Source organism: Cynocephalus volans, chromosome 1 (genome assembly GCF_027409185.1).
Source record: "Cynocephalus volans isolate mCynVol1 chromosome 1, mCynVol1.pri, whole genome shotgun sequence".
In the NCBI taxonomy this organism is placed as follows: domain Eukaryota; kingdom Metazoa; phylum Chordata; class Mammalia; order Dermoptera; family Cynocephalidae; genus Cynocephalus; species Cynocephalus volans.
Window position 1 is genome coordinate 280,053,610 of NC_084460.1, and position 17,927 is coordinate 280,071,536.

A 17,927-nucleotide genomic window follows, 5' to 3' on the forward strand; every position below is an offset into this window, starting at 1 on the left:
TTTTAGAGCTCTTAAAACAGAACCAACTAAGGCACTTTCATACTCCTGACTCACAGAAACTATTCACAGGAGAACCACAGAGTTTTTAAGAAAACTATATTGACAAAACACTAAAAGATTCAGAAACCATACAAAACAAGGAGAGGCCTTTACACCCCCAAATTGTAGAGGCAGGAAGCAAGCAGAGAAGCCTACTAACCATCCAGCTAGGGCAGTTCCGGTTTCTTTTAAGTCTAGGGTAATTTGTTACACAGCAACAGATAACTTATATACCTGTACTGAGACATGTTTGATTTCATTTCAGCCTCACACCAAACTGAGAATAAAGAGCACCCACAAATTTAGGAAAAGACTACTTATTCTGTAGCCATGATAACAAGTAGCCACCAGAACAAGTTTTAAATGTGTTCAATCAACAACTGCCTAAGTGAACACGTTTTTAAAAGCCAGTCCATCAGTGCCAGCCCCTGGTTTGAAAGTCAGCCTGTTGGGGACAGACTCACTTACCTGATTGACTTTCAGAAATGAGAGGCTGACTGTTGGATTAACCAAAAGCATCTTCGCTGAGTGATATGGTCTAAATGTCCATGTGTTGAAATTCTGACCCCCAAGGTGATGGTATTATGAGAGGTCTTTGGGAGGTGATTAAGCCATGAGATTGGAGTTCATATGAATAGGATTAGTGCCCTTATAAAAGAGACCCCAGAGAGTTAGCAAGTGCCTTTCACCATGTGTGAACACAGTGAGAAAGCACCATCTGTGAACCAGAAAGGGCCCTCACCAGACACCCAACCTGCCAGTGCCTTGACCTTGAACTTACCAGCCTTCAGAAATATAAGAAATAAGTTTTCGTTATTCATAAGCTACCTAGTCTATGGTATTTTGTTATAGCAGCCCAAATGGACTAAGACACTGAGGGAAATTGTTGGTCAATTGAACCGATTTAAAACTGGTTCTGATGACTACTTTTTACCATGGCTAAACAACAGTCCATCTTTTCCTAAGTTTGTGGGAACATTTTGTATTCTCAAAGAATAATGTTCTACTTACAGGCAGATGAGAGGAATCATGTTTCAAGGTGAATCGGGGATGGTGTCTGTTTTGCAAGTAGATACTGGCTGGGTACCTGTCTAAAAGAGTAATGTTCTAATTATAGGGAGATGAGGAAATCCTGTTTCAAGGTGAATCAGGGAGGGTAACTGTTTCGCAAGTAGACACTGACTGGTCCTGAAGTAAATGATGGTCCCCCCAAAGTGAATTACCAGGGGCTCACCAACTGTTTATATTTCATATTTTCTGTCAATGCTTTTAATGAGGTCTTCAAATGTCATCTCTTTCTTTGCCTCCAGGTAGGATTGTCTCTCCCTAACTCCCATCAGCTGAAAAGAGGGTCATGTTTGTCTTTACATCCCCAGTAAACTCTAAAGCTTTCAACCTCCATTTTCTGTGCTATTCTGTCCTTGGGCTCAGGAAGCTCTTCCTGTTATCCAACATTGGCCTCACCCACTGTGGCCACCCAAGTCAGGAGTGTTAGAACACCACATATTTTTATGTTTATAGAAGGCCATTAACAAGAGTTATCATCTCCATGTTTGTGTTTCCTTTGCCCTGCCACATGTCCCTAGAGCACTGCCCCCTCAACAAAGAGAGAGAACAAATGAATAGGAAGGGTGAGGGTTTGCAACTTGCCTTCTTGCCAGTACTCCTTGGCATTCATGTCTCCCTCTGAACATCTTGGCACATCTTACAAAAAGGGGAAAGGGGTGCAGAGGGTGAACTTTGTCCCAGCTCTGAAGTGCTGGTCCTTTAATCTGCTTGAGGTCTCAACCCCTGGTTTGAAAACTCTCACTATAGAAAGGCCAGGGGAGACCCTTCACAAACTGCCCCAGGAAACTACAGAGGAAAGCAGAAGCTCTAAACTGAAAAACATCAGGGCTTAGAGTAGGCTCCCAACCTGTGATAGCACCGTAAGTAGGTATATGGAGTTATAACACTAAGGTCAAGGATTTGGATCCATGTACTGGCCAGCTGCCAAAAAAAAAAAAAAAAGTAGATACAAAGTGGTTTGTTCAGAGGTCACCCCTGTCATAGGATTTCCATGATGCGGCTTCCTGAGCCTCAGTTCCACTAGAGGACTTGGACTGGGGAAAACATTCTCATATTAAACACACTTAAAAAGTAGAATTCAAAATTCATGTACATTTTTAACAAAACTTGAAAACCTTAACCTTGGGGAAGATCACATTCAGCCACTATAACCAATCGTGTTGGGGTAGATGTCCATTGTCTTCTGTATTGGGGCTACTTTGGTAGAAGAGCCCTGATTGGGCTCATTAATCCCCAAGGCCTACTCAGTATTCCAATGGTGGGGTTCCTTGTCTTCTAGAGCTGTTTACCTTGGGAAGTCCCTCTGCCCTAAATCTTCCTGCACACACCTTTGTGCTCTCAGATACCTCAGCCAAATGAATCCCATACTCTAGCAAGTTCCGTGCATAAGGATTTAAAGATAGAAGTACTCATCCTGTTCAGATGGGCCCCTGAGGCAGTCAGGTGAGCATGTAGCAAAACTTGTTAATTTCATTCTGTAGACGCCAACCATAAGGATTTCCAGTTCTGTCACTGAACGCCTCATTTATTCCATGCACTGAGCTAAGTGCCCAGTATACAAAGTCGAGTAAGCTCTAACACATGTGAATCTAGCAGGGAGACGGAAAAAAATCAACAGAGGACAGAGGAGGCAGCAGAGAAAAGCTGCTTACCAAGAAGGGGAAAAAATCAGGAGGAGATGGCTTCCCCCACATTGAGGATCATTTCTTAAATCTCTGTCTTGCCCTTCTTGTCCCCTGTTGACAGCTCTGCTTTCCTATATTTCAGGTAAATGCATCTTTAGGACATCTTTGCGTAGCCCCATCCAGGAAGAGGCTGTGTAAAGTGTGGATCGTGAGTTTGTTCAAGCAAGTCAGACAAAGGGCAAAGCTAGACGTCAGGACCAGGATGGAAGAGCCAGCACCGGTGGAAGGCCAAGGCCAGCTCCCAAGCCCCCAACAGGGCTCTCTGAGGAAGGCTGTGGCTGCTGCCCTGGCCCTGGATGCAGAATCCACAATGGGTCGCAGGAAAAAGAAAAAGAAAGAGTCCCGCCCAGAATCTATCATCGTCTACCGATCAGAGAATGAGAAAACGGACGTGGAGCCCGGGGAATCAGAAGGTGGAGATGGGCCTAAAGAGGAGGAGGGAGACGATTTCCTAGACTATCCCGTGGATGATGGTGAGTCTCTTTGGAGCCTCTTGTTTAAAGCCATGCTAAAGGAAACAGAAAGGGGATCCTCCAGCAGACAGACAGGCATTTGCTCACTGACCTATTTCTTCTTGGTGATACATTTCTCCTTGCAGTGTTGGCAGTCTTCATTCAACAAATTGACAGTACTTACTCAGTACCTATTATGTTCTATTCTAGGTGATGCAGAGGAGCTCTCTACCTTTTCAGAACCCCTAGTATAATGGAAGAGGCTGATTGATACACAAAAATTATAACACAAGCAGACAATATTAGTTACTTAATGTATGTAAGATAAAGAAATAATAATTCTTGGCTTTCCTAATAGTCATTATGACCACAATGAGATATAGTATTCCTTCACTTCTAGGATTGCCAAAAATTGGGTAAGATATGATAACATCAATGTGAGGAAATGGATATACTCTCATACACCTCAAGCCGAAATGGAAGCCACTTCAACCACTTTGCAGGGAAATCTGTCGATATTTATTAAAATTCAAAATATGCATATCCTATGTCCCAGATATGCTCAATATCTACCTCACACGAATTCTGCCCATGATATGCATGTGTAAGGAGGTATGTGTAAGAATGTTAATGAAACTGCAGATTGTCTGTATTAAGGATTATTGTGCAGCAATGGATAAATGAGGCTTTCTACTGCACTGTGGTAGCCTGCCTTCCCGAATGTTCTACGCCATTCCTATCTGTCATCTTGGTGGACTCGGTCAACCCTGAGCCTCCTTATTCCCCCTGTCATATTTAGACACATACGCCCCTGGGTTCCAGGCACCAGTAAAACCTTTAAGCTCCCAAACTGATACACAGTGGAGCTCCCTGTCCCAAACAGAGGTCACGTTAGGGCAGGGAATCAAGAAGCACTTGTCCAACGGATGGGCTGCTTTGGCACAAATTGTTTTTCTTTTCCCTGCCCTCCTGGAACCATAAAGATGGTATTTTGTAGTGGGATAGATCTCTAAGACGTATGCCCACAGAAAACAAGACAAGCAGCATAGACAAGACAGAGAGTGAACTAGTCAGCAAATAAAGATAATTTCGGGTAGTGGTGCAGGTTCTAAAGACAGTAAAACCATGGTGATGGGAAGACGAGTAACTGACAGAGGGTGGTGGGGGAGAGATTACGTGGTCCTGGAAGGTCTCTCTGAGGAAGTGATGTTTGTGCTGATCCAAATGACATGAAGCAGCCATGGGGCAGAGCTCTTTGAGGCAGGGTCAAAGGCCTTGAAGTGAGAGCAACATTGGCCCCATTTATGGAATGTATTTATTTCTATGTGAGGATGGTGAGAGGTCAGAAAGTTAGTTAGGGGCTGGATTATGGTGGGCTTTGCAGTTCACAGGAAAAAGTTTGGAATTTGTTGTAAGAGCAAGGAGAAGTCAATGGAGAACTTTTAAGCAAGGGACAGACTTCGTCTCATTTATATTTTTAGAAGATCATTCTGGCTTCTCTATAAAGAATGAATTGTAAAGGATACGGCTGGAAGCTGATAGGGGACTGTTGTATTACTACAGCCACAACAGCACTAAGGTAGAAGCTTGGACTCGGGTGATAGCAGGAGAAAGAGCTAAAGAAGAGAGGCTGGATTCAGAATGCAATTTGAAACTTGCTGATGGGTAGGAGGTAGGGAGTGAGGAAAAGAGAGGAATTGACAATGACTCCTGGGTCTTTGACAGGAACAATAGAGAAAAGAGAGGGTGGTCTCATTTACTGAGAGGAAGGAGACTGGGAAGCCACTAGGTTTGGGGAGAATAGTACAACCCTTCTGTGTGGGCAGTCAGAGCCCTGTCACTTCCCTGGGCCCTGCTCTTTAGGTGGCTCCATTCTCTCTCTCTCTCCAGCCATGGGCGAGGGAGTCCACAGGGCCAAGGGACATGCCCACCAAAAGCCTGTACTCCCCCTATCCCTTCCCACAGACACACTTCTTGTCTACATTTTAGACTACATTTACTACGGGCCACACTTCCAGAGTGGTCAAAGGATGGCTGTTTGGTGGTGTGTGTGTGTGTGTGTGTGTGTGTGTGTGTGGCATGTGGTGTGTGTGTATGGGGTATATATGTGATGTGTGGGGAGAATGTGTGTATGGTGGTGTATGTGTAGTGTGTGTGAGGTATTATATGCACTTGTCGGTGTGATGTGTGGATGTGTACGGGGGTGTATGTATGTGCATTGTGTGTGGTGTGTGCTGTGAGTGAGTGGAGTGTATGTGTGTGGTGTGTGGTGTGTGGTACAATGCATGTAGGGGTATGTAGTTTGGGGGGATGTATGTGGTTTGGGTGTGGGTATGAGTGTGGGCGTGGGTATATGTGGTGTGTATGGGGGTGTGTGGTGTGTGTGATACATATATGTGGTATGTAGCGTATGGGGTTGTATGTGGTGTGGGTGGCGTATGTGGTGTGGGGGGAGTGTGGTGTATGTGATGTATGTGTGGCATGTTTATGTGTGGATACAAGCTTGGATATGAGGGCTGGGATGTCCACAGGCATGTGGGGAGGCCCCCTCTCAGGCAAGCACAGAGATATGCGTGAGAAGGGAAGGGGGTGGGCTGCCCATCTGTATAGTGCACACACGTACAATCTTTACACACCGTAGTTGATACTCATAAGCAGTATTTTTATAGCACTTGTTAACTTGGAATAAGCTCATTATAAGGTGGTATCTGTAGTAAAATTCCTCACACCCCTTCACGTCACAGAGATTGTGCCAAGATTGAAGCCCAGAAAAGTGGAAAGAGAGTATGAAAAACAAGTTTAACCCACGTCACAATTTTGTCAGGGCCCAGACTCGTGAGTGAGAGCTCACTGTGGGAGTAGCAATAGCCGTGGTTGCCCCCCAGTGGGAAACTCGTTCAGCCCACCATTGAATCACCGGCTCCAGTACTGTGCCAGAGGCTGAAAGAAAAGGGTACTGTCATACTCATCCCCAACCACTGGGGATGACACTGTGATGAAATGTTCACTCCTCTGATCTTGACTTTCAGCTCCTTTGTGCTCTGCAGGTATGTGGAACATGCCTTTGGATAGCCGCTATGTCACATTAACCGGGACCATCACACGAGGTAAGAAAAAGGGTCAGATGGTGGACATCCATGTCACGTTGACAGAGAAGGAGCTGCAAGAATTGACCAAGCCTAAAGAGTTGTCAAGGGAAACAACACCTGAAGGAAGAAAGGCCTGCCAGATGGGAGCAGACCGCGGGCCACATGTGGTTCTCTGGACGCTGGTCTGCCTGCCTGTGGTTTTCATCCTCTCTTTCGTTGTTTCTTTCTACTATGGCACTATTACCTGGTATAACATCTTCCTTGTATACAATGAAGAGAGGACCTTCTGGCACAAGATCTCATGTTGCCCCTGCCTCATTCTCTTCTATCCAGTGCTCATCATGGCCATGGCCTCTTCCCTGGGCCTCTATGCAGCTGTGGTCCAGCTCTCGTGGTCCTGGGGAGCCTGGTGGCAAGCTGCCCGGGACATGGAGAAAGGCTTCTGTGGCTGGCTCTGCAGCAAGCTGGGTTTGGAGGACTGTTCTCCCTACAGCATTGTGGAGCTGCTTGAATCTGACAATATTTCAGGCAATCTCTCCCACAAGGACTCCACCCAGGAAGCAGAAACCTCCACTGTCTAAAGTCTCAACAACTTCCTTCCTTCTCCAGACCCAGTAGCCTATATATCCTCTTATAATTCCAGTAGATTCTTTCTTTAAGTTATCTTCAGTCCCCCACAGTTCTTCTGAAAAATCCTAGCCCAAACTGATTTGTCCTACCATCTTTATGGTTCCAGGAGGGCAGGAAAAAGAAAAACAATTTGTGCCAAAGCAGCCCATCCGTTGGACAAGTGCTTCTTGAGTCCCTGCCCTAATGTGACCGCTTTCTGGGACAGGGAACTCCATTGTGTATCAGTTTGGGAGCTTTAAGGTGTTACTAGTGCCTGGAACCCAGGGGAGTATGTGTCTAAATATGACAGGGAGAATAAGGAGGCTCAGGGTTGACTGAGTCCACCAAGATGATAGATAGGGATGGAGTAGAACATTCAGGAAGCCAGGCTACCACAGTGCAGCAGAAAGTAAAGGTTTGTGTGTATCATTTAGATTTACATTTAGCTACTTACAATTAAAACCCTAGAATAATAGAGGTTTAGACAGGATAGAAGTTTCTTTCTTGTATAGGAGAAGTCTGGAGACAGACCATCTCAGGACCCTGTGAAGTCATCCAGGCCTCAGGCTTCTTCTCTATCATTAGTAGGATGTAGCCCTCATCACACTTATCCTCAACCTCCCAGTGCTGATTTCACCTCCAGCCATCACGCCCATGGGACAAAGAGGAACATTCTCTTCCTATTTAAGGAGACCTACCAGAAGTCCCACTCAGCATTTTTAATATTTCATTGGCCAGACCTTAGTCACATGACCTCATGAGCAAATGAGAGTCGGAAATGTATTCCTTTGGCCGCGTAGCTATATTCTCAGCAAAATACTGAGGTCATGCTAACTTGAGAGAAAGGGAAAGAATGGCTGTTTTGGTAGGCAAGTAAGAATCTCCACCTTACAATAAGTATTTAAATACACTCAGAATCCCAACCTGCTGATATAGTTTTATTTATTTATTATTTATTCATTCATTTATTTATTTGTTTTGGCCTAAATCTTACATGAAGAATTTATACATAGATATTAGCTACATATACTACGTATATGCTATACACAGATCTTAGCACCTCATGTACTTTGCAATTAAACTTCTGTAATGTCATGTGGTTTCAGGTTTCTTCGGAAAGGATTAGCGGACACGAGAGTACAAATATATAATGGCAGCATAACTCTTTCCTGTTAGTGGAGGTGGGTGGTGATATTTAATCTAATCTATAGATTAAAGACTTGGAAGGGAAGGATTGCATTTGCCAAACATTACTCCAACAGGGATCAGAAGTCCTAAGCACAGAGAGGCCAGGCATAGTCTTCTGTTGTTTGGCAAAACCTCATTCAGAGCCTTACTCACTCAGATCTTTCTAGAGTTTAACAACAAACTTAATCTTTGCCTTGCTGAGAAGTTTGTGTCTTCCTGGCCAGTAGGGGGTATAAACCAGATTAATCCAGATTAATAGATTCTGAACTTTACATGCACACGAAATCATTCTTAAAGGTGTCCTAATTTCAAAATATTAACTGCTAAGAGGTTGGTAGATGTTGGAGGTTTGGATTCTTACAGGAATAGCTGGTACTCATTTCTTGTTCATGTCTCAAAAAGAAGCTGTTGAAAGAACTGTGAACCAAACCAGAGGGGCCAGGCGTGCTCCCCTACAGAAAGCCAGGGACATTTGCCTAATTCATGGTGCTGAACTCCACCTTTAGAAGAACTCTTTTTTCTTTTTTAAAAAATAATTATTATTAGTTTGACAAGAAAAAAAAATGTGTCCAGCATTTTTGAAGATAACCTTCTCTGGTGCACTTGCAGATACATGAATAATTGAAATGAAGGCAAAGAAAATAAAAATAAAATCTAATTAACATTTGCTCACTTTGTCCTTGAGGCTCTCCAAAATTGCTTTGAATGCTACAGCTTCCAGAAGAAGGGTGATTGGATCCTCATGTCTTGACTCGTTCCGTGTACTACTAGTTTATGGGGATCCTATTTAGGTGAACTGTTTCCACAAATCACATTTTTGCCTAAGCCCACATTAGAAAGTGGTAACCATATCTGTCAGTTTTGGGGAGTTTGGGAAACCAATAGCCAAGGCCAAAAATACGATAATGTGGCTATGGTGGAATGGAAGAGCGTGAAGTGAGGGTGAGTGTGGAGTTAGCCCAGGAGATACCTAGATGAAACTGACATGGCCTTCACCTTAGTTGGACTCATCACCTAGAAATAATCATTTCAAAAGGGCTCTACTTGGGCCGGCCCCGTGGCTCACTCAGGAGAGTGCGGCGCTGGTAGCACCAAGGCCGTGGGTTCGGATCCTATATAGGGATGGCCGGTTCGCTCACTGGCTGGACGTGGTGCAGACCACACCATGCCGAGGGTCGTGATCCCCTTACCGGTCAAAAAACCAACCAACCAACAAAGAAACAAAAAAGGGCTCTACTAAGGTATGTAAAAGCCTAGACTAGAGGGAGGAAAACTGAACCAAACAGAACTAAAGCAATCTCACCTTTGCTCTCAGCAAACACCAAGAGAACATTAGAGGACAAATTGGAGAGTTAAATACCATATTTGAACAGTTCTCTTAGCTCATAGTTACTTGATCTTCATGGTGAATATCAAAGAAGAGGGCTATCTTTTCCAGTTGCTTAGCAGCCATAATACACTGAGCAGGATTAACCACGTCTGACCCAGTATGGTGAAATTGATGTTTCCAAGTCATCTTGTCTATTAACATTATGTAGCACCCTTTGTTTCAATTCATGTCTCAGGGGAATAAGACCCATGATTTCCTATAAAACAAGATTGTAAATCTTAAAAAGAATGAATTTCAGATGATTTGGAAGTTTTATTCTGCCATTATGGAATGGCCAACCAGGGCTTAATTTTTGCAGTGTTGAAAATGAGTACTGGCTAACATCAAAAGTTTATCTTCTTTACCTCAATTAATTTAATTACTACGATAAGCCTTTTCACGTGTATTGTTTTAAGGTTTTTTTCATATATGTATTCTTTGAAAATGGTATTTGATGGAAGTGGTAAAACATGGTACCATCACTACTTGCATTTGTTTGGGATATAAATTTTTACATCACATCTGAACCCTGTTAAGATTTTAACTAATTTTCCCAATTGCACTTATAAACATTGTTACAGCTCTCTGTTACAGTGCAAAGCCTGCACATTTTTATTCTGTATAATATCCATGAAGTCAGCACTCACATAGTTCACTCTCAGAGTGGTAACAAACTCAAACATATTTCAGCAACTTAAATTGTAATTTCAAAATGAATCAAATTTTTTTGCTCACAATTCTTTAATTTGGGCAGAGCTCAGTGGAAACAACTAGTCTCTGCTCAATGTTTCTAATGCTGGGAGGCTCCCTGGAGGCTGGAGGATCCACTCCCAAGTGATAGTTTCACTTGCATGGCTACTGTCTGAAGGTGAACCAAAGGCAAAAATGTCCACCAAACTGAGAAGATACCTTGAGACAAAAAATGAAGCAAGCAACTCCATACTTCATTACTAGTAAAGTTTACTGATGGGTAACTTAATAGATGGGAAGGATCAGATGAGTGACGATTAGACCTTTGCAGCTGTACCCTGCAACGTCTGGAGAGGAACCAGGAGTTTATAGGGGGGTTGGAAATAAGGAGCTATGCCTAAGGAAAAAAAAAATCTGTTGGTGTAGGAAATCTTACATGAACATAGCATTCCTTTCCTTGTTCTGCTTTGGTTATTAAGCAATCTATGCAGAGAAAGATTGTAATTACCTAAGACAAAGTTGTGAAGGCTGTGAGGATGGAAGAAGGTCTGACCGGCATCCCCACAGCTGCCAAGTAGGTGCCAGCTGCCATCTAGGTGTACCCCTGGTGCTCCTGGTGCTCAGTGCTTTTATTAGTCTCCTTGGGCCACATAACAAAATATCACAGACTGGCTGGCTTAAACAACAGAAATGCATTTTCTTGCAACTCTAGAGACTGGAATCCAAGATCATGGTACCAGTAGGGTTGGTTTCTGGTGAGGGCTCTCCTCTTGGGTTGCAGACAATCATCTTCTGTGTGCTCACATGAACTCTTCTTTGTGTGAGCACACACATACAGACACACACACAGGGTGAGAAAGAGAAAACACAAACTCTCTAGTGTCTCTTCCTATAAGGGCACTAATTCCATCATAAGGGCCCCACTCTGATGACTTCATCTAAACCTAATTACCTCCCAAAGACCTCATCTCCAAATACTGTTATATTAAACATTAGGATTTCAACATATGAATTTTGGGGACACACATTCAGTCTATAACAGTGCCTTTACATGTGGCTCTTTTGGGCTTTCATAGCCTAGCAAGTCTCATGGTAGTTGGTCTTCAAACATGGTGTCTTGGGTTGACCAGAGTGCAAAAGCCAAATCCACCTGGCATTCTGAAGTCTTTAGCCCTGGTGTTATGTCTGCCACATTTTCCTGGTTAAAGCAGGTCATAAAGCCAGTCCAGATTCAAGGGGAAGAGACTACATTAGAGTGTGAATGCTGGGAAGCATGGCTCCTGGAGCCCACTAAAATAATGGTCTGTTATTCCCCTTTTCTTATCCCATCCATTTCCTTTATATGCCAGATGTGGATCCCATACATCTCTCTGTCCAACCCCCAGCCCCCAACATGCACACCATCACCACCACTAGCCATAGCTTATCAACCTCTTATCCTCCCCTTTACACCCAATTCCGTGTCATAAAAATCCCAAAGGACCTTGCAATGACAGGTAGAAATGGAACCAATGAACCCAGAGTCCTTTTGTTGCACAGGAGGGAGTAGCCATATACACTGTCACATTAATAAAGTCTTTCCCTTCACCTTTGATTAATGGAGGACTTTTGCCAGTGGGAAGCAATGCTTAAAGTCCATATCCATTCTCAGGATAACAGCTGCCTAGCAATGGACAGTTCTACAGACTTCTATGAAGCAGCTGAGATGCAAGCAAGCATAGCTACTAGAATCTCTTTTATTTTTCCTAGGAAACAGACCTGTTTTGGAGGGAATAGGGGCAGGAGGAAGAAGGTGGAAGAGGAGGAGGAGGATGAAGTGGAGAGAGGGAGGAAGGGAGAAGGGAGGGGGAGAGAAAAGAGAGGGAGAAAAATGAGAAAGAAATAGAGACTATACACAAGATAAAATCATGGACACAAAGCATGCAAATTTTTTTCACCGTTGTGAGTCTCAGTAATTCTATTTACCAGTCATACTAAAAATATTATGAAAAATATTTTAGACTTAAAAGAACCTCTTGAGTGAACAAAAGCTTGAAGAAACTCCTGGGCTCTATGAGCACAGTCTGAAAATGTCTGACTTTCTTGGCTTCAACATATTGGTAACTTTGGCTGCCTCGAGGATCCTCTTTCACGGATTCTCCACATCTTTTCAGTTTCAGTTCTTACTTTTCCCAGGTCCAATTTTCAAGAGGAGAGAATCCGGTTGGACTTTATTTTCCCAGCTTGGGCAGAGGTTTGCAGACAGTTTGCAAATTGCTGGATCCTTTGTCCAATCACCTGTCATCTTGTGGGTCACTTAGTATAGAAAACAGCTGTTCCTGGAGTTGGCCGGTTAGCTCGGATGGTTAGAGCGTGGTGCTGATAACACCAAGATCCAGAATTCGATCACTGTACTGGCCAGCCACCAAAAAAAAGGCCCCCCCAAAACAAAAAAAATAAAAACAGCTGTGTCTGTACAAGGTTCAGCTTGGGCCTACATCCCTCAAAAGGGGCAGGGACTGCAGGCTGGACAGTTTTCTTGTGTCAAGCAGAGTGATTGACAGCTGCTATTTGCAAGTACATTTCCCTAGACTTGTCTTCTAAATAAACCTCGTCTCCTCCCTTCCAAGCTGGAGCCACTCCAAACCATCCGGACAGCGTTAACAGATGCAGTTTTATGCCTCCAGGCGTTTGTACATCCCATTTCCTCTTCAGCGCACAATGCCCTTTTTACTTTTGCCTGGAAAACTACTCTTCCCTTCAGGAATTGGTTCTGAGGTCATCACATCTATGAAGAAACTTTTAGAGAAGTTAAGCGGCTTTCCGAATTCATTTTCAAATGAAGGAAATCTATCTCCAGAGCTCTGACACAAAACGCTGTGGGTGTTACTCTTAATAAGAGAAAAGGTCAGTGAATCCTTCAGAGAAGTGATTAGTATTAACACTACTAGAGTCTTAGCAGCTGAAAGACCACAGCACCAACGGCTAGCTCACCTGGGCGAAAAGGAATGTGTCTGCCCATGCCCAGAGCTGCGAGACGCGATTTCACCGCCCCTTCCGGGCTCGGCGGCCGGAAGCGGCTCTTCCCAGCGCTGTCCGCCAGCGAGTCCGCCGGAACAGAGTTGCGGCGCTGAGAGTTTCTGTCTGGAAAAGGCTACCCAGGAACCTGCGCACCAGCAAAATGGCGCGGTCCGGGAATAAGGTAGAGAAAACCGTGGGCCTGGACTTCGTGGGCTGGGAACTTAACCATGCTGGGGATCCGGAGAGGGTGGTTCAGAAGCAGGAATCGTGGGATCGCGTGGGGGCCAAGGAGTGGGGCGGAATTGGAAGGAGATCATGGTGGTGGGCTGGATGAGAAGGCCGGGACCGAGGGATGCGCTAAGAGAAAAGCTGTGGCTTCGGAGTCCGAAGGCCTGAGTTTGAGTGTCGCTCACTTTCTACCCCTCCCACTACCTACCCCTCCCATCCCCATTCTCCCTCTCTCAGCCCTTCCTTATCCCACCTCACTCTTCATTCTCCTCCCCTTTCTACCCCTCAATCCCACGCCACCCCCTAACTTCACCTCCTGTTACTTCTGAGCCTGAGTTCTTAAAATCCATATGAGAACGGAAGTTAGCCATGATAAGCACCTACCCCACAGGCTTGGTGTAAAACTTCAGAGAGGGAATATCTGTGAATAAAATAACTTGAAATGTAATGTGTCATATTATCTCTATATTTCCCTTTTATTGAAAGCTTACTCTGTGTGAGGCATGGATCTAAACGTTTCATTCCTATCTCATTTAATCTTCACAACAACCCCGTGAAGTGAAAACTATTATCCCCAGTTTTCAAGTCGGAAAACTGAGGTGATTAGCCCATTGTCATCCAGTCCATAAATGGAAATCGGATTTGAACCCAGGCTGTCTGGTTTCAGCGCCCTGGAGAATCTCTGTGTTGTTAGGATCTATGACCCTTGGTGTTCCAGATTAACAACAAATAACAGTGAACTTTAAATTGGGTCTTTTTCAATATAGGAGGAAAGTGGCAGTTGTCTCTGAAGGGTCACTAGAGGGAGGTTTCAGGGATTGATTGAGTCATCCATCCATCCATTCAATAAGTACAGATAAACAAGGTAGGAATTTGAGCAACTGATCCCTAGTCTCCTCAATTCCCCATTGGCAAATGTTAATTAAAAAGATTATGAACTCATAATGATGTTGGTCACCTCCTTTGTTCCTCCTCTTTCAGCGGCTGAAAACTGTAGCTCTAGTGGAGAAGCTTTGTGACAGCCTGTATTGCATCAGTATAGAAATGAAGAGTAATGTTAAGTTGCCCAGTTTCTCTTTCCTGATTTTCTTACTGCTGCCAGAAAGGAACTTGAAGTATTATATAGACCATTCTTCTGCTTCAGACAAGTTCCATATTCTGAAACGATTTGATGCCATTTTCTGTATGCTTGATTCTTAGCAAAAGACCTTTAGTCCTCTAGAGTTTTCTGATTTAAAAGTAGCTTGTGTGAACATGTATTAAATAAACATAGCAGCATATTTTGTGACTTAAATTTTTTTAGATTTTTGAGAGCAATAAAATTTATATCCTCTGATAAAGATAGTTTGTTACCTCCTGTCGGATTAGGGCAATGGCTAAGTGACTACACCAATCGTATGGTTAGGCAGTCATATTGTCAGGGCTAGGGCTCAGACCATTCAAACCTGTTGTACACATTGGGTCAGCAGACCCCTCACATGCAGGTCCACGCTAGGTAATTGGGAAAAATCCCAGGAGCCACTGGCAGACGACAGGAGCTCAGTCCTCAGCAGTAGCAGCAGCAGTGGTGGCGGTGGCCTTTTTGGGAATCCCCGGGAGGAAGCACTGGCAGCAACAGCCTCCATCAGCAATTGCAGCCTCCCTGGCTGCATCCTGGGGGCAGGGGGCACTGTGGATTAGAACCACTCATCCTTTATACTTAATTCCATAACCCAGGACACCTGGGTGTACATATGCAATTACATTAGACAATAGCCAGGGAATACCTGGACGCACGTGCATATTTACATCAAATGCTCAGCAAGATTCTCAACATCTGAGGGGCCCTGACCATTTTCCTTCACTTTCCCTACACCACCTTTTTTCCAAATCAGCTATCTTTACTTCAAAGATCTCTTAATATTAGTGCATTATGTTCAATTCTTTGTAAACTAAGGAAAAATAGTCTTTTCATGTGTTGCCTGAGATATAAATAAATTTAGAAATCATCTGTAACTTCCCCTATAGGAACTCATCCAGTTTTTTCAACCACTTCTAGGGTCAGGAGATCACTGGTTCAGAAAATGGAAGTTCCTTTATTGATCACTTCTGAGTGTTATTTTTTATTCCCTTGTATGTAGTCAAAGCAATCTCCTTGTAACTTCCGTGTGTTGATTCTCTCTTCTTCTGACATATCCTTTTATAACACAGCTGTGACATATCCTTTTATAACACAGCTGTCAAATATTTGGGTGGAATTGGGGGAACTATCATGTTCTCTTTAATCCTCTCATTGGCTCAAATATCCAGTTTTTTTCAATGTTCTTTATGTCACATATTCTGCAGATCCTTCCCTAACCTCACTTCATGTTCAGTTGTAATTAATCTTCATAAGATGTGATGCTCACAAGTGCTCACAGTTTATCTAATCAGGACAAAGCACAGGTGAGACTATCAGTCAGAGTCAAGGAATGTTAACTCTGGAAAGGACCTTAAACCTCATCTTGTCCAACAGTTTCCTGCCTCCTTGAATTAATAGTGAGTTTAAGTGACATTCCCAAGGACTTAAATTGTAGCAAGAGCTAAATTGTAGTAGAGATGGGACTAGATCCCAGGTCTCCAGATTGTTAATCTAGTCTTTTTACACCATAAGACCCATCTTTTCCTATCTTGAATACACTGTTAATACAACCTAAAATATTTGTGGGGATGGAGTGAGACAGGTGTGGGGAATATAGTACTGTAGCCATGTCATATTATTGGCTATTTTATAACCTACCCTGAAATTGTAAGTTGCTATTGGTTCAGGCCTCCTTCAACTTGTATTCAAGTATTTGGATGCCAAGTATAGAACTTTACATGTATCCCTTTTAGTTAATGTTTCTGTTGTTTCCTTGTCCCCTGGATACATGATTGCTATCTAATGATTTGGTGTCTTTGCTTATATGGTTTCCTCTGTCTGTAACTTCCTTGTTCACATGATTGACTCCTACTCATTCCTTAAGACTTACCCAAGGATCATATTCAGGAAGCCTTTTCTGCCTCCTTACCCCTCCTCCATCCCTTCCATCAGTCTTTGAAAGGGTAGATGCTCCTCCTGTGTCTCTCTTAGTGCCCACTGCACACCTCTGTCACGGAACATTGTACTGGCATTAATTATTATATGTCTTGTGCTCTACTAGAATAGATTTAGTGTCTGTCTTCATTTTGGTTCCCCAGTTTACAAACTGATTCAAATTGTTGGAGTGCACCATCTTAGCTTATATAGATTATAGCAGTCACCTATTACCACAAAACGCTTTGTAATATTTAAACTAGACCTCAAGTTAGTGACTGACAACAAAAGCATCCATTCTCAGGCTTATAGTTCTGCAGATCAGCTGCAATTTGTTTGATGTACACTGGGCTCAACTGGGCTGGACGTAGTGCTACTAGCCTGCAGGTTGGTTTCAGATCAGCTTACCATGGATTTATTTTGGGGCTCAAGCCAAAGGAGTGGTAGCTACCTGGAGAATGCTCTTCTCATGGCAGATACTTTCTATCTTTTAAAAGTATCAGAACTATGTAAGGGTTCTCCATAGTGAGAATTTATGTTTTACATACTCTCTCTATGTAGAACACCTCCCTTCCCTTTATCATGCCTAAATACCAGTATACGTTCTCTGAGTGCAATAAGCAAGGGGCGTATCTCAGAATTTTTTCTTATGACTGTTATTTTCTCAAGCACTCTTTGGGACTTTGTTTCTAGGCAGCTGTTGTGCTGTGTATGGATGTAGGTTTTGCCATGAGTAACTCCTTTCCTGGCGAGGAATCTCCATTTGAACAAGCAAAGAAGGTGATGACTGTGTTTGTTCAGCGACAGGTAAGTTTCAAATTGACCTTGAGCTTGTAACCCACGTTATAACTGCTCTTTCCTCCATGTACTAATGCAGGATACCAACCTCCTTATAATGTCCAGCCTCAGTGTTTTGGGGGAGTCTGGGGAGTTTTCTTACATATATTCACATGCAAATCCACCTACAAGTAAAGACTGGCATTTTTTTCTTCCCTCATATTGGTCCCTTGACTGGATGTTAAAATTTTTATTAGAAAGGGCCGAGCCCGTGGCGCACTTGGTAGAGTGCTGCGCTGGCAGTGCGGCGACGCTCCCGCCGCGGGTTCGGATCCTATATAGGACTGACCGGTGCACTCACTGGCTGAGTGCCGGTCACGAAAAAACGACAAAAATAAATAAATAAATAAATAAATCACACAAGTTTAAAAAAAATAAAAAAAATAAAAATAAAAATAAAATTTTTATTAGAAATAAGAGATAGTATAAAGTAATTTGTAAAAGCACAATCTCTAGAGCCAGATGGACTGGGTTTGAATCCTTGCTCTGCCATTTCATTTATTGACCTCGTGATCCTGGGCAAGTTCTTCAACTTCTTTGTGCCTATTCCAGTTATCTTTTGCTGTGTAACAAGCAATCCCAAAACTTAGTGTCTTAAATGATATTTTTTATTTTTTAATCATTGTTCATGGTTCTGTG

At 43.3% G+C, this 17,927-nt stretch overlaps 2 protein-coding genes across 6 annotated transcripts in view; both read left to right on the forward strand.

Moving 5' to 3' along the window:
* Positions 1-2,994: 2,994 nt before the first annotated feature.
* Positions 2,995-7,013, forward strand: TMEM169 (transmembrane protein 169). Its single transcript, XM_063079228.1, has 2 exons — positions 2,995-3,265; positions 6,292-7,013. The coding sequence occupies exons 1-2, from the start codon at positions 2,995-2,997 to the stop codon at positions 6,912-6,914; spliced, it is 894 nt and encodes a 297-aa protein (XP_062935298.1). The 3' UTR covers positions 6,915-7,013.
* Positions 7,014-13,310: 6,297 nt separating this feature from the next.
* Positions 13,311-17,927, forward strand: part of XRCC5 (X-ray repair cross complementing 5) — an 83,852-nt gene continuing 79,235 nt past the window's right edge. For all 5 annotated transcript variants that reach the window (XR_010023415.1, XR_010023413.1, XR_010023414.1 and 2 more), the window contains exons 1-2: positions 13,311-13,370; positions 17,145-17,258. Coding sequence is in view for 1 of the 5 variants with exons in the window: in XM_063095034.1 (XP_062951104.1) it covers positions 13,350-13,370; positions 17,145-17,258 (135 nt within the window). In the remaining 4 variants the exon portion in view is untranslated. The remainder of the gene's footprint in view (positions 13,371-17,144; positions 17,259-17,927) is intronic.